This window comes from Desmodus rotundus, chromosome 2 (assembly GCF_022682495.2).
Source record: "Desmodus rotundus isolate HL8 chromosome 2, HLdesRot8A.1, whole genome shotgun sequence".
NCBI classification, from domain to species: Eukaryota; Metazoa; Chordata; class Mammalia; order Chiroptera; family Phyllostomidae; genus Desmodus; species Desmodus rotundus.
Genome location: NC_071388.1, coordinates 52096549 through 52124063, shown reverse-complemented (window position 1 = coordinate 52124063; position 27515 = coordinate 52096549). Strand labels below are relative to the sequence as shown.

The window sequence follows — 27515 nt, the reverse complement described above, 5'->3', positions numbered from 1 at the left end:
ATGCAGCAAAGGCTATTCAGTTACACCGAGGAAATTGGTGCAGTCATCAGTAGCATGAAGGGTTTCTAGTGCATGCCCTTTAATCAGCTCCTTGCAATGACATTTTGGTGGCTCAGGGAAATAAATGGGAATTATAACTTGATAGATTCATATCGAAATACGAGTTATACTTGAATTCATATTCCTGAATCTTATGACTTTCTTCTTTGAATTAAGGTTTAAAACCCACTGTGGCCATGTGTCAACAAAAATGCAGATGGATGGGTACCCTGGAAAGCAATTACTGTTCAAGTAACTTTGGTAAGAAGTAAAACTGGCCTTTTCTCTTTTACAAGAAACTTGAGACTGCATGCTTAGTCTCAAAGGAATCGCCGCGAATGTGATGGTAAAGGGTAAGTTACACTCTTGATTTACCCAAGAAAATATTTTCCCACACACCAAGGTGTGTTGACTTGTGCTCTTCAAAGTGCTGGATTTTACAACTGAGAAAAATATGTGTACAGAAAGTATACTTTTTCACATAAACTTAATTTGACTCCTGGTACATGATACTGTTATTCTGTGTATTCTGGCTGGCTCAGTATTCCTGGAAAAAAAAAAAAAAACCCTGTATACTTTTTGTTCTCACATATGTTTCATGTACTGGTTATTTTTTTCACACATCTGTAATTCAACTTAAGTAAATTTGAAACATAGCCAAGCTGGCCCCTCTCACAAGAAATTCAAGTATTTCCTCTGTCCTTCTAAAGTTCTCAATTAAAACCTGCAAATCAGAAATTCATTTGGAAACTTTTATAAATTAGAAACTGAGAAGACATTACCTAATTAATGACTTAGAATTTATAAGAGATTTTTACACTAAAAAATAATTGCACTTTTTGTGAAACACACACAGAAGCAAAAGATCAAATTTAATTATGTTGCTTATTTTCCAAAGGAATATTTAAGAAAAGTCTTATCAGGAAAAGAAAGTTGCTGAAGCCTAAAAGGTTACCCCAAACCCAGGACCTCCTGGAAGAGACTCTGCCTGCGGCCAGCAGCACAGCGGGCTGTGTGGTAGCGATACTGAGGAGCCAGGGCCCTAAGTCCACCTGGGGTTTGCATACTGGTGTCTTCAAGTAACTGGTGTAAAATGGAAACAAGCAGCACCAGGTGCCACCGCCAGCACAGCCCATCTAGTCTCCTGTAGGAGGCGCTTAAGGAAATATCCCTGCCTGTCCTTTGGAGCCACCTAACTCCCCTTGGCTACAGACTGACATTTTGCAGTGAGCACTCATCACCAAGAACCGAAGTAAGGCAGGAGAAGGATTCTGAGCTTTTACGAGCTTTGCACACTACATAAGCAGTACGTTCTCACTTTACCCCGAAAAGCTCATATCAGCCAAGTCAAAAACTTGATTTATTCCACTGTTACTCAGTTACATGGCAAAATGACCAAATACCACCCCTAGCTGTTCATCAGTTCTCAACCAGCATTCGTGACACTCCTCTAGTGGCAGTTTGGGTTGTCACGGTAACTGAGGAGCTCCTGTTTTTTCCAGGCAGGGTTGGGGTGCATGAAAAAATCATTCAATGCAAGTCCTGTACCACATGGAACTGCCTCCACCCAAGTGCCAAAAGCCTGCCTTTGAGAAACACAGTACCTCGCCTTCTGCGGCTCACAAATGAGACTCCTTTCTCGGAGGGCCACAATGGAAAAATTAGAACTGCATAATGAAAAGCAACTGAATCTTGCTAGAGTTTTTCTTTTTTTGTAAGCAAGAAAATGTTTTGTCATACCTCAGTTTTCTACTTTGACTTGGTAAATGATATAAACAGGGTGGATAAAAAAGAGTATCAGAGACCCAGAAAAAGATGGATATTTACTGATAATCAGAGAGAGATGGGACCCATAGGATGAACCAAAGTTCTGGGAGAAAAGACAGCTAGGGAGAGGGATGAGGGGAGACACAGAAAGGTAGACATCCACCCATCGTCACGGCCCAAACCCCCTCATATTGTGTTGCCTCTAAAGATTCAAGGTCTTTGAACTTCTGGCCAAGATAGAGGTGTAGGTAGATACACTTTGCCTCCTCACACAACCGAAAGGACAACAACAAATTTAAAAACAAAAAACAACCAGAACTGCCAGAAAATTGAACTGTATGGAAGTCCAACAACCTAGGAGTTAAAGAAGAAATATTCATACAGACCAGTAGGAGGGGTGGAGACAGGAGCCAGGTGGAGAGGACTCACGGCAGGGCAGCAGCTGGTGGACCGGGTGAGTCGGCGGCTGGTGGAGCAGTGGTCCCACATTCGAGTGCAGATAAACTGGGAGGAACAACTGGGGAGCGAGACAAGACCTCACAACCCAGGGCTCCAGCTCAGGTAAATAAAGCCTCAAACCTCTGATTGAAAACACCTGTGGGGTTGAGGCAGCAGGAGAAACTCCCAGCCTCACAGGAGAGTTCCTTGGAGAGACCCACAGGAGCCTAGAATGTACACAAACCCACCCACCCAGGAATCCGTACCAGAAGGGCCAATTTGATTGTGGGTAGTGGGGGAAGTGACTGAAAACTGGCAGAGAGCTGAGGAAGCTGCGTTGTTCCCTCTCGGGCCCCTCCCCCACATATAGCGTCACAACACAGCAACGTGGGTTGCCCTGCCCTGGCGAACACCTAAGGCTCTGCCCCTTATACATAACAGGTGTGCCGAGACAAAAAAATATGGCCCAAATGAAAGAACAGATGAAAGCTCCAGAAAAAAAATACAAGTAAGTAATGAAGAGATAGCCAGCCTATCAGATGCAGAGTTCAAAGCACTGGTAATCAGGATGCTCACAGAATTGATTGAGCATGGTTGCAAAATAGAGGAAAAAGTGAAGGCTATGCTAAGTGAAATAAAGGAAAACGTACAGGGAACCAACAGTGGCAGGAAGGAAACCGGGCCTCAGATCAACGGTGTGGATCAGAAGGAAGAAATAAACATTCAACCGGAGCAGAATGAAGAAACAAGAATTCAAAAAAATGAGGAGAGGCTTAGGAACTTGCAGGATAACTTTAAACATTCTGACATCCGAATCATAGGGGTGCCGAAAGGAGAAGAGGAAGAGCAAGAAATTAAAACTTATTTGAAAACATAATGAAGGAGAACTTCCCTAAACTGGCAAAGGAAATAGACTTCCAGGAAGTCCAAGAAGCTCAAAGAGTCCCAAAGAAGTTGGACCCAAGAAGCACACACAAAGGCACATCAAAATTAAGTTATCCAAGATTAAAGATAAGGAGAGAATCTTAAAAGCAGTAAGAGAAAAGGAGACAGTTACCTACAAAGGAGTTCCCATAAGACTATCAGCTGATCAATCAATAGAAACCTTGCAGGCAAGAAGGGGCTTGAAAGAAGTATTCAAAGTCACGAAAGGCAAGGACCTACATCCAAGATTACTCTCTCCAGCAAAGCTATCATTTAGAATGGAAGGACAGATAAAGTGCTTTCCAGATAAGGTGAAGTTAAAGGAGTTCATCATCACCAAGCCCTTATATGAAATGTTAAAGGGAGTTATCTAAGAATTGAAGAAGGTCAAAAACAGTAAAATGACAACAAACTCACAACTATCAACCAATGAACCTAAAAAAAGGGAAAACCTTGAAAACAAAAACGAAACAAACAACTAGAACAGGAACAGATTCACAGAAATGGAGATCACATGGAGGGTTATCAGTGGGGAGGGGACATGGGGAGAATGGGGGAAAAGGTACAGGGAATAAGAAGCATAAATGGTGGGTACAAAATAGACAGGAGGAGGTTAAAAATAGTATGGGAGATGGAGAAGCCAAAGAACTTATATATATGACCCATGGACATGAACTAAGGTGGGGGAATGATGGTGGGAGGGGGGTACAGGATGGAGGGGAATCAAGGAGAGAAAAAATGGGACAACTGTAATAGCATAATCAATAAAATATATATTTTAAAAAGGCTCAAGGTCTTGTTGAGTATGCACAGGTGGAGGCTCACAAGGCTGTACTACCCTATTCGGTGATTGGCCCACATGCTGGACGAGGCATTGTAGAGTCCCCTTCTCAGTGCTGGACTACAATGCGGCAGCTATTTAGGTTTCTCTCCTAGGTTTCCACACCCAACAACATGGGCAGCGTGACAGCTCCATTCTTCAACCTGAATTTTGGTGACAAGCACACAAAATCAAATTTGATAACTCTGTTAGGGCCTTCTCTTTAACATTAAAATGTTTGCCATCTAAAACCTAGAAAAACGTAAAATTATTTCTAGTTCTGCTCACATCTGCCTTCACTGTGATGTTATTTCCAAAACATTTTCTTCTTCAGTATTTGCCGGCACCGTCATCACGACGACCCCTCGAGGTGGAAGTCTGCATGCCACGGTCTCACTCATCAACATCTATAAAGAGGGAAACCTGGCGATTCAACAGGCTGGCAAGAACATGAGTGCCAAGATCATCGTGGTCTGCAGGCAGTGCCCTCTCCTCAGAAGAGGTAAGTGTGGAGGAAAGCGTGAGCCTTTGTCATAGGGGAGCTCAGGGCAGTGGAGGGGACAGCAGAGCCTCTCCGAGTCACTTGGGGGTCTGTCCATGCCATGGCTGCTTAAGAGAAGTCAAGTCAGGGCTTCTGGTAGAGAAGAAAGGCCACAGAGTCAAGCAGAATTGGGCTCTAGTCCCAGTTCTTGTAATGTGGACAAGGACGGGGCGGTGGACATGATGAACGAGTCCAAGAAACATCTGAAGTTGGATCAATACGGAACAGACAGAGGAGCAGTTCAGGAGAAAATGTTCAATTATTGCATTCAGGGTGCCAACACTATATTTAGAGGAAAATATGCATCAAGGAAAAGGCTATTTAGAGCTGAAGGTTAGAAGACAGAGGGGCACATAGGGGCCAGAGTTAAAGATTTGGAAATCATTTTCAGATATAGGAGCAGTCAACCCATAGATGGGAATGAGTTTATTAACAGAAATTATGGAAAAGGGAAAGTTACTCTCAGAACCAGAGGCACATAACTTTTAACCAAGCTCTTTAATGTATAAAAGTAATATATGTTCCATGTTTTTTTAAGTTTAAATAAGTAGAGAAGGATATAAAATAAAATGTGAAGCCCTTTCCCTTTCAAACCTAGAGGTACTATGAAAACTTCCAGAAAGTTCCTATCCATACACACACTTAGAAAATAGGATCACACTATACATACTATATTGCCACTTTGCCCCACGTGATATATGTGTTGATGTCTTTCCAAAAACAGCAAACTTAGAACCCTCTCTTTGAAATGGTATCAATGCCTGCTGTCCTACTGTGTGATATGCCATGATTTCTCTATCCAATTTAAACTCATTCCTTTCCTCAGACTTGTTACAAAACCAAAACCAAAACAAACGAGAGAGGAAGAGAGAGAGAGAGACACACACACACACACACACACACACAGAAATAGAGAAATACAGAATATTCACTTCACGAAAGCTTTACTATGAACTCAACCTGTTCAGAACAGTCAGGAAGCCAGCGGTCTCCCATTGATTTTTCAGAGGAAATAGCAAAGGCTCTATAAAAGATAGCACTTCTCTCCAGGGCTTCCAGGAATGGCCAATAAAGTACATCTAAATACTTTAAGATCTCATAATGGTACTAGCCTTGAGGCGACAATGCTGGCCCCACCGGGCAAGCCTTCCCAGGCTTAGGGCTCTGTGATGGCAGTTTTAGCCCACAGAGGAAGGACTGTGCAAGAGAAAAGGGAAGCACATATTCCTCCGAGGATGCACTGGGGAAGAGGGAGAAAAAAGGAGGTCAGGACATGTACTTCCTTCATGATATTTTTCTGAGGCAACATAAATCTTCAGAGTTGAACCCACCTTACTGCAGCATAAGCTCCAGCCTAGGCCTAACTTAGCCAAACACATCAATGTAATTTTAAAAAATGTGTAACGAATATTAAGTACTTTTTTAAATGCCTATTTTCTGCAAGGGACCACAATGATAAAAAGAAGTATATGAGCCAGGCATGCCCTGAAGACACTTACTTAGTACAGATGCTCGGATGTTGGAAAAAGTTCAAGACAACAACAGCTGAAGGCAGTGGGCCATTGGTTGTCAAATGCCTGGAAAATCAGGAGGACAATGGGACTCTGAGAGGCCATCTGAGGATGGCACATCAGGGAGCACTTGAGGAAGGAGAGCCATTCGCATGAACACAGGGCACTCTCCTTGGCAGACACTCAGGAAGGACACAGACCTACGGCGCCGCAGAGCAGCACCTGCCTGGGCCTAGGCATTCCATCTAGTCTCCTAGTGTTAGCATACCTGGAACGTGTTACTCAGTTACTTTTAGATTTTTGCTGATGAGAGTATTTTTTAATTATATTTCATTGTTTATACTATTACAGTTGTCCCAATTTTTCCCCCTTTGCCCCCTCCCCTGATCCCCCCACACCCTCAGGCAATCCCCACATCATTGTCCATGTCCACGGCTTATGTATATATGTTTTTTGGCTATTACAATCCCTAGGCTGTACTTTACATCCCTGCGACTATGCTGTAATAACCAGTTGTACCTAATCCCTTCACCTGGTTTGCCCATACCCCTGACCCCTCCCATCTGGCAATCAACAAAATGTTCTCTGTAACTGTGATTCTGTTTCTGTTTTGCTTGTTTGTTTATTTTGTTTTTTAGATTCAATTGTTGATAATATATACTTATTGCCATTTTAATGTTCATATTTTTGATCTTCGTACAAAAGATGCTTTAACATTTCATATAATAATTGCTTTGGTGCTGATGAACTCCTTTAGTTTTTTCTTGTCTGGGAAACTCTTTGTCTGCTCTGCTGGGTAGAGTAGTCAGTCTTTTTTTTTTTCTTTTTTGAAAATTTTTATTGTTATTCAATTACAGTTGTCTGCATTTTCTCCCCATCCCTCCACCCCACCCCAAAGTAGTCAGTCTTGGTTGTAGGTCCTTGCTTTTCATCACTTTAAATATATCTTGCCAATCTCTGCAAAGTTTCTTTTGAGAAATCAGCTGGCTGTCTATGGGAGCTCCCTTATAGATAACTGCTTTTCTCTTGTGGCTTCTCTTGTGAAGATTCTCTCTTTATCTTTTAAACTTTGGCATTTTAATTATGATGTGTCTTGGAGTGGGCCTCTTTGAATTCATCTTGTTTGGGACTTTATGCACTTCCTGGACTTGTATGTCTGTGTTCTTCACCAAATTAGGGAAGTTTTCTGTCATTTTCTCAAATAGATTTCCAATTTCTTGCTCTCTCTCATCTCCTTCTGGAACCCCCATGATGTGAATGTTGGTATGCTTGAAGATGTCCCAGAGACTCCTTAAACTATCCTGATATTTTTGGATTCTTTTTCTTCTTGCTGTTCTGATTGGGTGTTTTTTGCTTCCTTATATTCCAAATCACTGATTTCATTCCTGGCTTCATCCACTCTACTGTTGTTTCCCTGTTAATTGTTCTTTATTTCAATTAGTGTATCCTCTGTTTCTGACTGGATCTTTTTTATGTGGTTGAGATTCCCACTAAGTTCCTTGAGCAGCTTTTTAACCAGTGTTTTGAACTTTGCATCTGGTAGATTGCTTGTCTCCATTTTGTTTAGTTCTTTTTCTAGAGTTGTGATCCATTCTTTCATTTGGACCATGTTTCTTTGTTTCACCATTTAGGCAACCTCCCTGTGTTTGCTTCTATGTTCTAGATAGAGCTTCTATGTCTTCCTGGCTTGGTAGAGTGGACTAATGTAGTAGTTGTCCTCTAGGGTCCAGTGGCACAGCCTTGCCTATGACCCAAGCTGGGTACTCAATGTGTACCCACCAAGTGGGCTGTGTATATCCTTCTCTTGTAGTTGAGCTTTGATTGATATTGGCACATCCAAGGTCAGCCACTACCCGTGTTCTGTCTGAGACCACCTGGCATAAGCTACAGAGTGACTTGCAGATGGCTGCTACTTGTGCTGGGCTTGAAGGAGTCCAAACGAGGCCAAGTTATTTACTAAGGCCAGCTGCTGCTAGTGCCAGGTCTACAGCCACTTAGCAAGAGGTATAGGCTCACTGAGCCTAGATGCTGCTTGTTTGAGAGAATTTAGAGAAATATGAAGCATGAGCCAGACAAGCCATTCAGGTGGGAAAGTCACTGGAAACAGCTTGGGTGAACCCCAAAGTTGGGTAGGATGAAATCTCAGGAAATCACCAGGGTGAGATGAACAGGTTACCCAGGTTGGTGGAGACTCATATATGGTGCCCATCTGCTGGCTCTGTGGGGGAAGGACTCAGAAAAGGAACAATGTCCTCTGGCAGCTTTTCTGTCTGGGAGAAAGCTGGCCCCTAGCTCTCACCCTGGTGCTGGACATTTCAGTTTCTTCTGGTATGTCTTGGGTGCCTTTCAAGCTGCTGCCCCAGGCTGGGGCTCATAGGGAGTGAGTCTGAGTAAGTCTGTGTGTAGACCCTTTAAGAGGAATTTCATGGGACTCCAAAAGTTTGTGTCTTCCACAGCCTCGATCCCCACTGACTTTTACAGCCAGAAGTTACAGGGACCTATCTTCCTGGCACTGGAACCCCGGGTTGGGGGGCCTGGTGTAGGGCTGGGATCCCTGGCTCCTGAGATATTCCTCCTGATTGTTATCCAGCATATGTAGGTGTGAGACCAGCCCATTCCATGTCTCCACCCCTACTACCAGTCTTAATGTGCTTTCTCTTTAATTCCATAGGTATAGGACTGCCATTCAGCTCTATTTCTGGTGGTTCTGAATGATGGTGCTTCTGCAGTTTAGTTGTAATTTTGATGTGGTTGTGCGAGGAGGTGAGCCGTGTTTACCTACGCTGCCATCTTGACTGGAAGCTGTCTGATGAGGGTCTTACACCAGATCTTATCCTAGATAGAATAAGCGTATAACTGGTATTTACAGAACAGTTATCTAGAGATAACTGTTGTTTCAAACAAGCACACGTAGAAAAAAATTAATTTATATTCTCTTTTTTAGGTCAAAATTACATTATTATGGGCCAAGTGGGTGAAGACGGGCAAGCCAAAATCATGCCAAACAGCTTTGTCATGGTGTTCAAGACCAAGAACCAAAAGCTCCTTAACGCCTTGGAAAACAAGCGCTGCTAACAGAGAACGTGTCGGCCGAAGCTTCATTCTGTCATTGCCTTTGAAAGATCTATTTTTTCAGTAGAAAAACAATCTTATACTAAATATTGAGCACTCGGAAAGATTTACTCTTCACACGATGCAGGTGCGAGGCCCCCAGTTTCGCCGGGGGAGGCTCCGTGCCTGCGCCCGGAGAAGCAGGCGGCCCAGTGGGGCCGCGGGAAACTGGTGGTCCAAGAGTTGACAGTTTGGAAGCAGTTTATTTCCATGTCTCTGTAGAAGGGGATTTTAGGAATGAGTTTTGTGAAGATGTAAAAAAAGAGATAAGTGCAATATTTGCTCGAAGGTGTTATATTCTTTTCTTGCATTTTTAAAATCAATGCTTAATAAAATATTTTTAAATGATTATACAACAGCCATTGAATGGCTTTTATATAAAGTGGGGCCTATAAAAAAAGAATATCCCCTGCTATGTACACAGAAGGCTGTCCTTGTAACAATCTACACTTCGCAAACAACTTAGCATTCTGAGAACTTCGGGGCTGGATGGATCCAGTAATGTAAACAGACTATAATTCTGCTCTGCAGAACCAGAAAATGTTAGTGTCGAAGTGGTGTCCCTCAGGGATCTAGTCCAGCTTCAATTTCTATTACAAAATAGAAATTGAAGCTCAGGTATATTTAGTGACTTGGCCAAACACATACCTCCCATGAGACAGAGCAGGCAATTGGCTCGGAAGTCGTCATGGCAAACCCAGTGCCCTCACCGCCACTGGAAGGCACCCTCACCGGTGGAGGAAAGCCCTGTTACCCTGACTTACAGAGTCCAGTCCTTGTTTTCCTAGCCTAAATCATAATTGCTCATGTTATAGGACTTGAAATTAGAAAGGAGCCTGACACCCCTCTCCTGCACTTTCCCAGGTAACTAGAGGAGGCTGTGTCAGCAAGGATGCACTCTGCCTTTGAAAAACCTAATTTCACTCAGCCGTGGAAGAGCTGTGGAAGGACTCCCCATCATTTGCACAGCGCTGCTTAAAATGCCCTGTGCCTACAACAGGTGTAGCCAGAAGCCCTCAGGGGGTTGCTGGCCAGGAGCCTCAGAAAAGGGGATGCCCACCCCTATCCAAAGAAGGTGGAAAGAACGTTAGGGATGAACAAAGATTTGAGTCACAAGGTCTCCCATAGTAGAAGCAAAGTTTTAGAAACAAGGGAAATTTCTTTGGGGTGAAAATCCAAGTATGTGCTATTTGAAACAGATATCTAAGACGTAAGGACACAGAAAAATTAAGAAGAAAAGGATGGAAAAAGACAACGATACCAGGAAAATATTAACAAAACTGTTGTGGCTTTATTAATATTAGGAAGATAGACACTGAGGCGTTACTAAGGTGAAGAGGGCTGCAATAACAGCAACAATGCTAAAATGTGCATGCCGCTAATAACATCTTTCAAAATATACAACTACATCGGGTATTGTATGATGGAAAATTCATACTAGGAAAAATTTTAACACATTTTTCTCAGTAATTGGCAAATTTAAAAGAAAAAACAATGAAGATACAGAAGATTTGAACCACACAGTTACCTAGATTCCCCGGATGAGTACATAAAGAACAGAACCAAAAGCGCATTTCTAACCTCAGCACAGAGCAATTTCAAAAACTTGCCCCCTTCCTGCACCATGAGACAAATCTTAACAAATTTTAAACGTTCTTTCAACAACAATGCATAATTAGAAATCAATAACAAAAATTAAACAATAGTAAAAAAAGATTTAAAAACCTGATGTTGGAAATTGAGAAATGCGCTGTTAAATGATTCATGATCAACAGAAAATTATAATGGAAAATAGAAAAATATTAAAAGCAGAACAATAATAAAATTGCTAACTTTAATATTTTTTAAATATGCAGAATGCAGCTTAAACACCTTAAAATTTGTAAACTTACATGTTTACATTTTTAAAAGGGTGAAAAATAATTTGTGAAACAAATTAGGAAGAAAAAGAACAGGATAAACTTAAAACAATTTTTTTATTGTTTCTTTTTTTAAATCTTCACCCAAGGATATATTCATTGATTTTAGAGAGAAAGAAAGGAAGGGAGACAGAAATGTCGATGTGAGAAAGAGACATTCATTGGTTGCCACCCACACGCATCCCAAGCAGGGATAGAGCCTGCGTCCAAGGTAGGGCCCCCACGGAGATCTGGTGCACGGGATGGCACCCTAGCCACGGGAGCCACCCAGTCGGAGCAGGTGGCTCACTGCCTCAGACTTTTCAAAGATAGGAGGAAATAAGCAGAAGAGCAGAAATTGCGTAAAATAGTTATCATAAATAATGGAGAAAATTAACAAAGCCAAGTATTGGTTCTCTAAAATGACTAATGTAATTGACAAACCTGATAAAATTAAGCAAGAAAAGAAGTGAAAAGGACAATAAAACAGTTTAGGACTGAAAAGGGAAACTACCTACAGATGTTACAGAATCTGAGAAGGTACTAAGAGGATATTCTGAACCACTTTGTGTCAGTAGGTTTGAAAGCTTAAAGTGGACAAATACCTAAGTGGGGCATTTATCAACTCAGACTCAAGTAGAAATAGTATACTGGCATAGTGCTGTACCCATTAAAGAAACTCAGTCAGTATTTAAAATCTTTCTTCACATAAAACTCCAGGCCCAGAGAGAGCCTACCAAACATCTAAGGGCCAAACACTGCCCCTCTAACTTACACTATCCCAGAGTACAAATAAAGAAGTAACAGTCTGCAATTTTTCTACCAGTCTAATATAATCTCTTTTTAAATTATATTTTATTGATTATGCTGTTGCAGTTGTCCTGATTTTCCCCTTTCTCCCTCCTCCACCCAGCACCCCGCACTCCCTCAGGCAATCCCCCCACTTTTGTTCAGGTCCATGAGTCACACACGTAAGTTCTTTGGCTACTCCATTTCCTACACTGTACTTCCCATCCCCACAGCTATTCTGTAACTACCTATTTGTACTTCTTAATCCTCTGAGAACTTTAGCGGATGCTAGGATCAAGGAACACCATCAGTCAGATTTCATGCGTGGATGTAGGTGCAAAAACCCTAAACAAAGTATCATCAAACAAAATCCAGCAAACGAAATAGATCGTAATCAATCTGGATTTGTCCCAGAAACATGATTATTTAACATTAGAAAATCAATGATCATACTTCACTGCATTGCTAGATTTGCAATGCCAAGTAGGGAGTGTTTGTGCAACCAAACATTCAGACTCATAAGAGCGCCACAGCCCTCAGTACCAGTATCCTCAGCAAGCTACAACACAGGGACCAGACCTTAACAGGACCGTGTCAGGCTTGCTTCTCCTGTGGAGTCTTTGCAGCAGCCCGGCAGCATTTCGCACAGCCATTGCTGCCGTGTTTTCTTTGGCCTCCCCAGGTGATGTCTCAGAGTCACGTCTGGTGGGTGCAAACACTCTAGCTTAGAGGTCGCATCTCCTCAAAACCAGTTATCCCTTGTAAGAATTCCACAGGCATAACTTCCAGACTCCTCATAGATGACGTCCTAGTTATGAGTGGTACACACTCAGAAAAGCCCAACTCTATGGCTCCCCTACCACCTATTTAGAGTTCAATGATAATCCCACCCAATCCAATGCAATTTACCAATCAGGGTCAATTTTTACCAAAAGCAAGTTTGCCTAGCAACAGACTGGATTATCATATTAGTGGGTGAGTTAAACAAAGGTCTACTCTTAAAAGCATGGGGAAAGGTTCTGTTAAGCCCTATTCACAATAGATTAAAGGAGAAAAATCACTTGCTCTTAATAATACACAAAAGCATTTGATATAACTCAACATTTATTCACAACAAATTAAACCCTGAGCAAACTATGAACAGAAAGGAACTTCCTTAAACAAGAAACCTGCAGCAAATCTTATACTTAATGGAGAAAAATTGAAAACATTTTCTTTAACATCAGGGAAGACAATGCCTGAAATCAACATTTCTATTAAAAATTGTACAGAAAGCTCTAGTCAGTGTAATAAGGCAAGAAAAAGAAGTGATATTAGACAGGAAGAAATAATACTATTATAACGTAAAGGTGATATGATTATTTGAATACAAAAACCCAAAGTAAGTAACTTGCAGGTAAGTGATTAGAACTAATAGTTTCACAAGTTTGTTTATATATATATATATATATATATATATATATATATATATACCCTAGCCCAAGGACAAACTTTTGAAGTTTAATCCATTGAGTGGCCTTTCTAATGAAGAGAAACATACAGAGACACACAGAGAGGGACTTCTAGAGTGCTATTAGCAGTCTAGAAGTTTCATCCATCTTGCTAGTAGCAGGATGGAGAAAAATGGAGCTTACCTGGCATTTATCTGATTGGCTGAAGCAGTTCTTCTTTTAAACGTTTATTTACCTCTGATATAAACCTGCTGTTTTGCCTCTTTTATTACTGTAATTTAGTTGAATCAGAAATCATGTCTCTTAAAGATGGTTATTTATAAAGCATATAATTAGCACATAAAACTTTTCCTCACTAATTTTGAGTTGAATATCTTAAATATTTATCTCAAACTGGGAGTAGGGGGAGAAGGAAAACACGTGTGAAATGATGGAATGAAGGGAAACACTGTAATTGGCAATTCCTCCGAGTACTGTATTTTGCTGTATAGTGCGCAATTTTTTGCCAAAATGTTTGACGGAAAAATAAGGATATGCATTATACATGAGTAGTTACTGAAATATCTTGTATCTGCTCTTGTGTTTTGTAATTATTTGTTACATAAAACTTCTTGTACCATATGTTCAAAAATAAATGCTAAAATTCCCTCATAACACAAAAATAAGTATCTAAATATAAATAAGTAATTGAATTTAAAAAAAATTGAATGGAAGAGATCAATCCAACAAGAGGATATAACATTTGTAAACATTTATGCACTCAACATAAAAAAAAATTGAATGGAAGATTTTTTTCCTGAAAGTTTGGGCCAAAAGCGTGGGTGCGCATACACACAGCAAAATATGGTACATCTTCAAAAAACACAACAGATGTTCGAATGGGGCAGTGATGCCAGGAAGCTAACCAACCAATTAACTTACAATTGAGAAATCCACAGCAGCCATTATCCCTGGTACCATTAATACTTTCTTGGTGTAATTCCTAATCATTAGACCCAACTGATTTTTACTTCCAATGCCCAAAACCTCAGCCTACTTGATAGTAGAAATGTATTTTCTGAAAAAAACAAAAATTTCAATTTCAATACAATTCCAATAAAAATCCCAACAAGGTTTTCTCTTTTTTTTTTGTAGAAATTGACAGGCAGGTTCCAAAATGCATATGAAAAAGAAGCTAGAATAGCCAAAATAATTTTGAAAAAATAATACAAAATTCTTACCTAGGCATTTATTACTACTGTACTTCATTCACTGTGTCGTGCTAGTGATGAGTAACCAACTTTCATGTTCCAGCATGAAAATTGGTTACCCATCACTAGCATGATGGGTAACCAATCACCCAACACTTCTTTTGGAGTGTTAATAAATTTTTTTAATTTTATTTTTATTTAGAGAGAGGGGACGGGAGGGATAAAGACAGGGAGAGAAACATCGATGTGTGAGAGAAGCATCATTGGGTTGCTCTCACACACTCCCGTTTGAGGACCTGGCCCACAGCACAGGCACGCGCCCTGCCCAGGAATAGAACCAGCGACCTTTCGATTCACAGGCCGGCTCTCAATCCACTGAGCCACACCAGCCAGGGCTGGGTAATAATGAATTTTAAGATTCCAGTTATTTTCTTATTTTAGTATGTTGTTGCGTTATATATTTTTGTCAGGTTTGTTGACGTGTGATTTCTATACATTAAAATTTACCCTTTTTAAGTGTACAGTTTGATGAGTTATGCAACCAATCTTCTCCCACCAGATCCTGGTAACCAATGACCTGATTTGCTTCTATAGTTTTATCTTTTCTAGAATGTCATATAAATGGAATCATATAGTATGTAGCTTTTTGTGACAAGATTCCCCACTTAGCATAATGCTTTTAACATTTATCTGCTGTGGCTTACATCAGTAGTTTTTCCTGTGTCGACTTGGCAAGGCTGAATTACGTCTCCCAGAATTCCCTTCCTTGTACGTTTCCAGTAGGTAGGCAGCGAGAGCGGTTCGGGGGCAGTTTGGAGGGCAGAAGTGAAGCGGCAGCCGTTCTGTTTTTTACGGAGGCACTCTTGCAGATCCCATGTAGAGCTTACCTGTTGGCCCAGTCTGTTGACGTGGGGCAGACTGGCCTACAGTGTTCCGCTTTGCCTTGGATCCCCCTTCAGCTTCTCTGATTCCTGGGCCATGTATGTCTTTTGCAACCTGGCAAAGGGCAACTTTTGCTACCAGATACCCACGTCATCAAGGTTAGAAAGACATTGAGAAGTGACATTGGGCTCAGTGCGTCCTCATGGGTTCCGGCTTGTCCTTGTTTCTTCCACTCTACATGGGCCTCCCCACCCCAACTGCCTACCCTGTGAACTCCAAGTTCCAGCACGATGCAGGAACAACCTCACGGAGAACGCTTCTCCCTTGGGCTTTGACAGTTATGTAGAACCTTTAAAATTATACCGGCAGAAGTTCAGAGGCTATGAAAGGAGAAAAAGGAACTGGTAGATCACAGCTAAGATGCACTAAGTGAAGAGCTAACAGAGGAGGCATTTACTAGCCAGTTACCAGCTGGCTTAATAGCTGCAGCATCCACAAAATGTTATGTTTACACATCAGAGCATATTTCAGGTGTTTGACAAACTCAGTTTCCAGGATCTGAAGAAATGATGGAGTGGTGAGTGTAGAGAAGTAAGACAATCTGCACGATTCCAAGGCAGAGACACTAGAAGGAAATGACTAGCGAAAGGATGTCTCCCGGTGCATTGAACAGCTGTAATGCCGCTTCTGATGCTTGACTGAGGTGTTCATTCTGGCTTGAGAATCTTTTTCATGAATGATTTTAAAGAAAAATTTGGATTTTAAAGCTATTTAAATACTTTGACAAGAGTGTGGTGCTCTGCAGGACCACCGTGTGCGCTGTTCAATATTGCAGTTCGTTACTGTCAGCGATTCGTAGGCATTTCTCATCTTCGTGTGGAATCACGTCACTTTTGTAATTCAAGTAACAGCTGGTTTAATTCATGTTTGTCTTTTTAATGAAATATAAGGGTAAAGTTTACAAAAAGTTACATTCAATTGCCACTGGACGTAGGAAGGGGTACATGTGGCCTGAAGTTGATGCTTTGCATTTTAGGCCTTTCTTACCATGATTAAAAACCAAACAAAACACTGAGTTGTATACTTTAAAAGAGAGAAGTTGATGACATGAGTTACACGTCAGAAAAAGTATAATATAGTGAACAGACTGTCAATGTACAATCTAATGTCAAGTTTTATTCACCCTTCTTACAATATGCTGTCATTCAACACGTACCTCATAAGTAATCCATGCACGCAGTAGGCACTCCATAAATATTTTTATTTAATAATTAGCTATTTTTAGAATGACTAAAAATCCTGATGTAAAATCCCTACTGGGAAGTGCATAATACCATGGTAGACAAAAATATATTAACTTTACAATAAACATTTTTATAAGAATTTGCCCCAAAGAGGGAACACTTACAATTTGGAAATTAAAAAGTAAACAGTAAACAGTAAGGTGAAACACAACACTAACATCTTCAGACAATGGTCCCTGGATCGGTGGTGCTTACAGACCAAGGGCTACCCGAGCCCCGAGGCCTCAAGAGCCTCTGACATTCAGTGAATAAGGTAGTTATACCTCGTAACCTCTTAACTGGAAATGTTGCAAGAATATATAAGCAATATCCAATGAAAAAATTTTAACTACATTCTTTGCATGAACTAGGGAAAAAATTTAAAATATATTTTATTTCCCAATTAAAAAAAATCAATACTTTTCAGCTTAAGCAGCAAGAATGATCCACAAACAAATATGGAGTCACTTTTATGGAAACTACATTAAATGCTGAGGAAAATACTTTAGGAGAAAAGCTTAAGAACCTTAGTCCAAATATAAAACAAATCCTTGCATTAAAGGGTCTTCCAATGTTTACAAAAATAAAATAGTCTGTGTCCACTCATGATAAAGAAATATCTTCTAAATCCTTATTTTGGGTTAGCTTAATAACTATGAACATTCACTCCAACTTGAAAAAAAAATTATAGTACTATTATGATAAAGAAAAATTAACCACCAAATACCTAACCTTAGAGAAGTACATAAACAATACTTTATAGCAACAAGTAAAAAGTCTGCTAACTACATTTTTCAGAAATGATATAATTCTATAAAAATCAAATACATGGACTGGATCAATACTATTAAAATGAAAAAAGCAAAATCAAAAATTTAGTGATTACAACCATGTTAAAGTAAATAACAATAATGAAACTGAAGTGAATTTAAATTTATAGAGATATAAATAGGTTCAAATACTCATTAAGTTTGTTTCTTTGTTACTTAGGATTATAATAAAATTAAAAAATAGACTAGTTTTAGATGAAACTATACTCCTAAATGATATACGTGAAGTCCTAAAACAGAGACTTTAAAAACCACGACTTCAATATTTCAAGTTATTCTATGGACAGAGATCAGCCCACATTTACTGGTCTCCAGTTACAGAACTTTCTGGCAACTGCACAATAACTGCCGTTCTTAAACATAAAAGGGAAAGATGTCAGAGCCCTGTTCAGATTGGAAACCCAAGCAGTGTGCTTACGAAATCTACTAATCTGTTTGCTTCTGCAAAAAGCCACTAACATAGAGTTTTAAAAAACTAATTCTATACACACATTTTACATAAGTTTATGCTATAAATATTTTAAAGAATGGCTTTTGCATAATCCTTTATTTCAAGAGTTACTGACTTAATGCAAGTCATATAAACACAGTCTTTCAGATTTACCATTATTGTTGAAAATTATTCTCTACGTAATTTAGAAAATGGTTAGTTTCTTGGATAAAACATAGCATATTTAGAGGTCCGAAAGCCAAGCAAATCCCTTATTTCATTTCGGAATTTCGACAGGTCTTGGCGCAGTTCGCTCAGATTCTCCACAGTCGCCTGATCCGTGCTCTGCATCTTCTGCCTCATGGAGGTCAGGTACCGGTGCACCAAGCAGCACATCACTTTTTGGTAGTTCTCATCTCTCTTTTGTTTCAAATTTCTCCATTCCTTCAAAACGAACAATAATAGGATACCAACGATGGGCATAAACAATATTCAAATGAGGTGGATTAATAAAATACAGATACAAACACATGTCTTCTAATGCTTCATTTATTACACTACACTTCTGCCACTGTGTTACAACGTTTAACATGCTTTCCAGTCCAACACAGCCTGCATATTTGTCTTATTCATTCACTTTCATGCTTATTTTGATTCAAAAAAGTCATAGGAATCCTCAGTTTATAGGAAGAATTAGCAAAGCATGAACCACAGGTCAAAGTGACCTGTTACATGGTTTTATGGCCTGTGGGCTCAGAATGACTTTTACAGATGAACATTTGTTATTAGTTTGATGATAGTGAATGGTAATTTTGAACCCCAATTAAACAAAATGTTATCTACCCCCCAAAAATGGAATTCATCCTTTTCATTAATTTCATCAATGAAAACTTAGTGGAAATTTATGTTCTTTCTTGTTATATTACTACTCCATAAATCTTTGATTTTGTTTCAGCCAGTGAAGTCTAAATCACGTACTACCTGGCCCTCTACAGAAAAAGTTGGCCAACTTTTGGTTTATAGCAACATGTACTGAATTATTCATGTACTGAATAACTTTCAAGAAGAAGTAGAAAAACGTGAGCTGACTACAGTAGTCAATGTTTATGCTCACAGAATAGGATTCTGACTATTTTTCATGTTTTAAAACTGAAATGAGATTTCACGAAAAAATTGCAGCTCTGTCTCGCACTCTAAATAAGTATTTGTTGACTCCTTACTTTGTTATACCTGTGCCTTGCATTATGGATGCAGGAGTTAAGAAAAAAATCGGACAGCTCCAGGCCTTAAGACGCCTGCTTATTTATGCCTTAGGAAACATCAACATTAGGAATTGTTAAAACTTCTGTGTTGCAGTTCTAATCTCTTACCTTTAAACTGTTTTGCCGTTTAACCTTGCCTTTTGATGTATGAGAGCAAATCCATTTACTGAGGCTACTAATCATATAGCAGATAGTCTTCGGTGAAGGAATGATGTTAAAAGGTGGGGGCAATGTACATTTGTCATCAAAGTAGCTAAGCCACAACTTTGCTCGAGCAAACTTCCATTCTTTGTCTTCATGATTCTACAGAAGGCAAATGAAAAGCAACATAGGAATGAACAAGGGAGCGCACATGCACACACAAGGGGGGACCCCAAAAATCCAGAATTATCACCTGGAGGGCGGGCCCCTTGTAGTACAGGCTTCCCCTGCTCAGTGAGTCTTCTAGGACCCCATCTGTATCAGTGTGCCAGCTGGTGTTGTTGTAAGAGGCTGCATTCGGCTTCAGTGAATTTTTTTTGAAGACTCTTTCAATGCAGTTGCCCATTTCCTGATGGCTGATTCACAACTGCACCTGCCCACACTGTGCTGAGTGTTCAGCAATTTTGGATCAAAAGCAGGATGACCCCGTGTCCCACCCTCCCTATTTACCTGATCTTGCCCTGAGCGACTTTTCTTTTGTTTCCCTACATGAAAAAAATCCTCAAAGGGAAATGTTTTATTGTTGTGAAAGAGGTGAAACAAAAAACATCAGAAGCACTAAAAGGCATCAAAATGGATGAGTTCAAAAGCTGTTTTAAGCAGGGGAAAAATTCTCGATAGGTGTACTGCATGAAATGGAGGGTACTTTGAAGGTGCCTGAAGTTTAAACATGAAAGAATAAATACACAATTTTTTAAAAATAAATTCTGGGATTCTTTGGGTTCCCCCTCATACATGGGGGGTTAGGAGAGAAAAAGAGATCATCTTAAACTGTCCAAATGTTTCCACATCTTGTAGGTAAAAATTTGGTTCAAGATTTGCTGTTAATATATATTACTTGCATTAAAAATATAATTTTAAAATGATACTAATTCTTAATTGTGTTATTTGGTTTCCTCATCTACTGCATACATGTGGTATGATCTGAAGACAATCTACAGTTTTAGAGGAGTGAACACTTACCGCTATCAGCTGAAAGCTCTTATGAAGCATCGCCACCAGCAGCTTGGTGAGCACGATCACAACCACCACGTTGTACGTCCCAACAATAACAGCTCCCACAAAGGACTGCAGTTCCTCCCCGTAGTTAAATCTTGTGACAAAGATTGCCACATGTGCTAAGGAGAAAATATACCAGAACAAAGCAAAGCAAGTGCCAATGAACCTGTAAAGACGATTACATTTTTGTTTAAAAGAAAATTAAAGAAATTGATTAGCAAACATGAATTCATTTATATCAACATTACAAGGAGAAAACATCGATAATCCAAGGATAATACTCTATAAAATAAATGAGGTGACCCAACAGTACAGATCTGCCTTACTTTAAACAAAGAAGTAGACTCAAAAGGAAATTATTCCTGTTTGATTTCTTACTGACTTTCTGTCCATTCTTAACATCGCAGTGTCTACGATCCTGTTAATGCCTAATTAGATTGTGTCGCTCCTCTGAACAAATTTCTAATGGCTATCTCAACAGCCCCAAGTCCTGACAAAGCCCAGCAAGGTGCTACAGGATCCCATTACCTTTCAACTTCATCTCCTACAACTCTCCCTCGGATTCACTCCATCACACCCGCACCGACCTCCTGGCTTTTCCACGAATATGCAGACACACTCCTGTCTCAGGGCATTCCCTCTATCCGCCAACGCTCTTCCTCCAGATGCCTCCTCCACTGCTTGACCCTTCGCCAGCTTTACATCTGTACCTGACTGTCATCTCCTGTGGGGCCTTCCCTCCCTAACCTCCTATCTAAAACTGCACCCTCTCACACGGACATCACCGCTGGTCCAAGCTTCGTCACTTTAGCCCTTATCACTGTGCAACACACTATATATTTAATTCCTCTTATTTTATTTCTTTTTACTGACTGTGTCATCTCATTAGAACATAAGTTCCATGAGGTCATTTTGTTCCCTGACACTTCATTAACTCAGTACTTAGAACAGTGTTTGGTATATAGAAGGTGTTAGGTGAACATTTATTATTCATTTACTCATTCCTTAAATAAGATGATATGAAAGTAACTGAAGAATAGTTGATATATCACAGGAACACAACAAATACACAATTCAACACCCTTTCTTCATTATTTTATTTAAGAATGAGGGGCAATATTTTGTCTGCCTCACAATTGCTTGTTCAATTCCTTACTGAACATAATTATGGTATATATGTATTATAACAGTAAATTAGAGGAAAAAATTGTTCATGAAGCTCTAATAATTCTCCATTCAAATAACCTCCTAACAAGTGTTAAAAACACGAGAGACTGTCTGGTTGTAACAATGATGAGAAGCAGATGTGTCGAGCATCTTGCAACACATACAGACGACAGAGAACCGTCCCACCCCGCAGGCCAGTGGTGCAGGACAAGCCAAGGGTTCCTCTGTTCAGTAGACTGTGGTGGGGAAGACCATGAAATAACTTGGGTCTGCTAATTACTTCATATTCTATATGTGAAGATAACTATCAAATGACTCACAAAAATAAGTATTTATTAAAAAGGAATTTCTTAAAGCAAATTTGAAGTTCTATTTCTGTAGGTACTAATTCATACATAGCGTAACAGAACAGCGATTTTCAACTGCTGTGCCACAAGAATTTTTCAAACATGCAAATACCTGACTGTTTAGTCAGGGGTACTGACCCCTCTCCTTTCAATTGTCAAATAAAATAGTGACCACAGCCAACACAACAACAGCTGCCTGGCATGAATGAATCAAAGTTATACCTACTATATTTTGTCAGACTACAAAAAAAATAGTATATTTTTAGGCACGCCACAGAATTTTAGAAATTGGTTTATGCGTGCCGTGAGATGAAGAGGGTTGAAAATCGCTGCCATAGGGAGAAATACATTTACCAAAAATTTTAAAAGACACTCACGAATGGAAGGTATCATTGCTTTGCTGCTCACAGAAGATGCCCACGCAGTCTTTCTGTTCTTTTGGAGTATAGCCTTTATCATAGAGCTGTGTCAGGCCAATCGTGAAAGAAAACAAAACAAGAAGGAACATCCCAAGAAACTTTCCAAAATCCTGAAGCATCTGTCCCATTGAAATCTGTGGAATATATTGCATAGCTGTTCATTAAAATTATTGGGAAAATAAAGTGTTAAATATTCAATGGCCAGGAAATAAAAGGAAAACACACACATGAGCCACGAACTTGCTTTTTTCCCATGTTTGAGATAGGTTAGCACTTTGAAAACATCAACACTCCAGCCGCCTAACAAAAGCCATTCTATTCAGGCCAAGCCTGCAGAGGGCTTTGTTGTCAGTACAGTAAAATAAAGGTAGAGACATGGACTTTAAGGAAAAGCCTAATTTGCAAGGACTAAAATCTAAAGGGAAATAAATGCTTATATTTATAGCTTCTTAAAATTTACAAATATATAATTAATATGAGAAAGTATTTAATTTTTGCAACCAATTCCCCAAGCATAGTATTTCCTCCTCCAGGACTGCCCTTAATCTCTTTTGCTGAGGTCACTGACTTTCTTTCATTGTGGGTCCATTATACGAAAATATTATGTGTGCAAGCCAAGTGAGAGGGTCTGGTATTAATAAGAGTATCTTTTGTAACGCAGACATATGTATCTGGAAGTGCATCTGGAAGCTTCATCCAACCCTAATTTCATTCTTCTTCATACTTCTTCACATCTGTGGAGTTAGTACTTTTCACACATTCTTGACGTTTCAATTGGCGTACAAATTTGGAGAACGATTTGACATTACCCTTTTGACGCAGCAATCCTCTCCCTACGAATTTAGCCAGCAGATGGGAAGTACACAGAGGTGCACGGTGTACAACGGTTTTCACTGCAGCTTTGTTAGAGGCGCGAAGAATGAGGACACCCTAACTGCTGTTGGTTAAACAGAACGGTACAGCGACGCGTGCGGGCACAGAAAGGTGTCCATAACGTATTGTGTCAAAAAGCAGGGTGCTGGATAGTATTATAACTGCTGCCATTTCTATTTTTAAGGGATATGCCCCACATGTATTTTGGGATAGGTGTGGTTTAATATGCACAGGAAACCTCTGGAAGATTACACAAGAAACCGTTAATAATGCTTATCTGTCGGTAGGGCTGGGGTTGGAAGGCAGACTTCCTCACTTTGAATTTTCTTTACTACATGCATTTATTACTTTTAAAGTACAAAAGCTAGTGTTTTAAAATAATCCTTCCTCAAATTTAACCAGGTCAAATTTATATAATTAAATCAAGCTTCAAATAAAATTCCTAGTTACTTCCAGGCTGCCAAAACAACACATACCGCTGGCCAATGATACAAAATGGTAACAGCAGGCCAGGGGCCAAGCCCTCCTAGCCCACTACCGTGCGCCAGCTAATTAAGGAGAAGAGGCACGCTAAATTCTTCAGCACACCGCAAGCTAGTAACCCAGGCTCTGCAGCAGCGAGAGGTCCCGAATGCCTGGCTCACACATGTGACCGAAGCACATGGTACTTTTAAAAGTCTTACGCTTACCTCACTTGGCCCCCTTGCAAAAATTCTGACAAAAGAAACAGGTAGCTTTTGGAATCAGAAAGCTCAAAATGTGTGGGTCACCTTGGAAAAGAAATCATTTATTCAGAGCATGAGTGCTCAGAATAAAGCCATACCATACTAATAGAGAGCTCAGTAAGTTATGACAGTAAGAATACAGTAATTGCTTTAAATAACTTCAGAAAAGAGTGCTTTTGAAAAATATGCAGATGCTGTAAACTTAAAAGACTTTTCCAAGAGTGACTGTGTAGGATGTTATAATTTTAATTTAAAAAATGTAGTCCCAAAATACAATAGAAGCTCTAATTTAACATTATGAAATTTTAGAGTAATTCAATTTTAATATTAAGATGAGCAATATTTAATAAGAAAACCGCAACTTCATGAGTTGTTCTTTAAAGCATGACATTAGTCCTCGTGAGTGCGGACAACCCGCAGCTCCCACAGCGGGAATCACGGCACCGACCTTCCCTGAGGAGCACATTAACCATCACGGGGAAGGCAAACATTAAAATGGTACATGCACTTCAGTCCGAGAAAGGTTATAAGGCTCATTTATTTGTAAAAATAATAACCGTGCTCTCTTAAATGTTTACTTATTTAAGACTTATTAACAATTTTACTTGAGAAATATGAGAATTAAGAATTAAATGGAAAGATAAAGGTAATTAAAATATCAATACTAAAATGTACATAGCAGTTAACACTAAGATAGAGAAAAATGCATACATTTTTCCTAGTAATCAGAAAAATGGAAATTATAGCAAATGACTAAGATAGCACCAAATGTTATTAATGTGGCGAAAACAGTGCTTTCACCCTGCTGTGTGAACTGAAAATGAACACATCCTTTTGGGAAGAAACAGAAATACTGAGGCACTATGAGAGTAATTTTGGTATGTTAATGCCACTAAAAACTAATCCTTAGAAAATTTTAACAGAGGCAAAAAGCCTCACACAGAGTACTGTGTAGAGCAGAGAAAACGTTGACAAAAGGAAGCAGGAACGACAACTCTAGTCATTCTTCCAAGTCTTTCTCCAGAAGAAGCTGTAATTATCTATCTAAATGTTCCCCAATCACGTCTTTCATGCTTAAACCTCCTTTCCTCGTGTGATAATATTCAATTCCTGGCACAAAGGCCTTCGGAGCACAGCCCAGTCTCGCCTTTCACAGCCTCACCTTCCCAACTGCAACGTGGCCGAGAACAAAGGACATCCTGTCTCCTCTAAGCCCCAGGAGTGTGACTCCCCGTTTCTGTTCCGGCCACTCTCCCTCGGTTCTTGGTTCTTCGCAGGCAAGCCTCTCATCCCTTCAAGGCTCAGATCAAATTTCGCCTCCTCTGAGAAACTTTCCTGACTCTCCAGGCTTACCCTCAGTCATGCTCCCAAGTACTTTGTATATAATCTCTAAAATACTATTTTTCACTTCATACTAATATTTATGTTTGTCTCTCCTAACTGGGTTTAAGGGCACGACTATGTCAGTAGGCTCTAGAGCCTGACTTATTAAAATGTTGAATACGTTACTACTTTTTATATGCTTTCTAAATCTAACTCAACCATTTTCCAAGAGGTATCACATATTTTTATTTACCCTGAAGGTGGGAAAGGCTAGTGTTACCTCTGTTTTTCCAAGTGACAAACTGAAGCTCAGAGAGGTTCAATGAACTGCTCAGGGAACAGAACTAATAGACGGCAGAGGCAGCAGTGAACTCTTGCTTCTAACTCCTCGAAAGTGCTTTTCTAAAACTTCATGTTGTGGTTTTATCTTAGCGCTCCCATTAAAAATTTGGGACTGGGTACGATTAAGGATTTAGTTCTCACAGAACAGTTCCTCCATACAGCAGGACTTGTTGAATTAATACATGAATATACATCCCAAAAAGATGCAACTGTTAACAATTTACACCGAGTCTTTTTTCTAACACTGTGTGAGCCGGGCGCTAGTCTCCTGATATACAAAAGGGACGGCCAGGGGCTGCACGGCCCACTCACGCGCGTGCTGTTAAGAATTTGCCAGAGCCAGCCCCGTCTACTTAATCAGCGTCTGTGAGGACAGCACTGGGCAGTGCAGATGACTCCGCAGCAAGTGGGACCCCAGACTACATGACCTCTAAGTTTTCCTCTAGCGCTAACATTCTATGCTTCTTAAAAGAAAAATAGCCATCCCCCAAATGCAAAACACCTGAAATCACGTTTTACTCAGCACACGTGAAAACAATATGCCACTTGTGCTACACAGGCCACTATATTAAACCTAATAACTACCAGTAAAGCCAAATTTAATAATTCACTAGGAATAAAGTATGCACTCAGACGTCAGACGCTACATTAATTTTTCCAGTTTTCTTGTATTGTTTTCCAGGCCTGCCACAGCGAACTCCGCTGCCCGTAGAGGGAGTGGAGGAACACCCGATCATTCACGGAAAGCCCTCCACGTGCCGGGCGCTCTGCCTCTTGTAACTTTGACCCATTTCATCCTCACAACAGACCCAGAGCCCGAGACTCAGAGATGAAGTCACAATAAGTTATAGAGCAAGATTATGATGAAAGCTTTGGGGTCCTCTCTTTCTCATCTCCTAACAATCAATGTTAAAAGTTGTTTAAGTCATTGGAAACACGTGGATAAACAGGAATAATTTTAAAAATCTATAAATTATCGAAGCCTGTTCGCAGAAGTGTTGTACAATAAAAGTTAATGAGGGAATCTTATTGTTACAGAACAGACTGGGGTGGGGGGGTAGTGAACGATATACTATTACCGAAAGGACCCCCCTTTTTCTCCGGGGTTCCCCCACTGTAGATTCATTTTGCCCGCCACCAGAGGAAGGACGCCTCTCAATGCCAGAGATTGGTAAAAAGGAAAGGAATTATCTACTTAAAAGCTATACATACTTAAAGTAATGACTTAATGTCTTCATTAAAATATTAAAGTTCTTTAGAATACCTACCTACAAATGCACACAGTCCTTCCTTCTCCCCTTTGCCCAGTCTGGGGTACTGTATCTCAAGAAAAGAAGTAGAAGTCCGTGGTTCCCCACCATCCCCTCAGCAGCCCCTTGGTTCCGGCACCATGTCGCCGCCACGATCTCCAGTTAATCCACAGCCATGTGGCACCTTCTCATGGCCCACCAGCAAGAGTCCTTTCACCCCTTTTTTCCCCGGCAAAGTCTCTCCTGCTTCCTAAGCTGCGTGGTCCTCTCCTGGCATGGCTGCCTCGCCTGGGTTTAAATCCCAGCACCCGTCTTCCTCTGCAGTCCATTTCCTACTCCTCCTACAATCAGTTACACCTGCCAGCATCCCCGTATTCTTCCAGCTTTACTGGGCTGCCATAGTAAGTCTGGGCAGGTGTGGCCCCATGGCATGGAGCCAATCTTCTCCAAGCTCTCACACAGGCGCTGTAACCAGGGGGAGTTGCTTCCCAGTTACATCTTGGGTGAAGTCACTCCCATCCCCCTGGCTCAAAGCATGGCCTCGGCTATTTAATATACCCATGAAACCATTTAAAGGTTATAGATATGTTAAATGACCATGCCAGAGGTTAGCTGCACAGCTGTTGTTGTACAAAACAGCTCCCAGTGGCCCTGCTCCATGTGTCCCATCCCCCAGCTCAGACCTGTGGGGGTGAGGACATCC

The 27515-nt window shown here is 40.3% G+C and overlaps 2 protein-coding genes across 3 annotated transcripts in view; one reads left to right on the top strand and one right to left on the bottom strand.

Annotated features, from left to right (window-relative positions):
* PCOLCE2 (procollagen C-endopeptidase enhancer 2) overlaps nt 1-9507 on the top strand; it is a 63788-nt gene extending 54281 nt beyond the window's left edge. Inside the window, exons 7-9 of the mRNA XM_024556293.4 lie at nt 217-300; nt 4323-4490; nt 8985-9507. Of these exons, the coding sequence (XP_024412061.2) occupies nt 217-300; nt 4323-4490; nt 8985-9115 (383 nt within the window). The 3' untranslated portion in view covers nt 9116-9507. The remainder of the gene's footprint in view (nt 1-216; nt 301-4322; nt 4491-8984) is intronic.
* Nucleotides 9508-15156: 5649 nt separating this feature from the next.
* Nucleotides 15157-27515, bottom strand: part of TRPC1 (transient receptor potential cation channel subfamily C member 1) — a 71627-nt gene continuing 59268 nt past the window's right edge. For both annotated transcript variants that reach the window (XM_024556325.3, XM_045192051.2), the window contains 4 exons: nt 22258-22433; nt 20331-20532; nt 19275-19469; nt 15157-18348 (listed from right to left, as the gene is read on the bottom strand). In XM_024556325.3, coding sequence (XP_024412093.1) covers nt 18121-18348; nt 19275-19469; nt 20331-20532; nt 22258-22433 — 801 coding nt within the window. In that variant the 3' untranslated portion in view covers nt 15157-18120. The remainder of the gene's footprint in view (nt 18349-19274; nt 19470-20330; nt 20533-22257; nt 22434-27515) is intronic.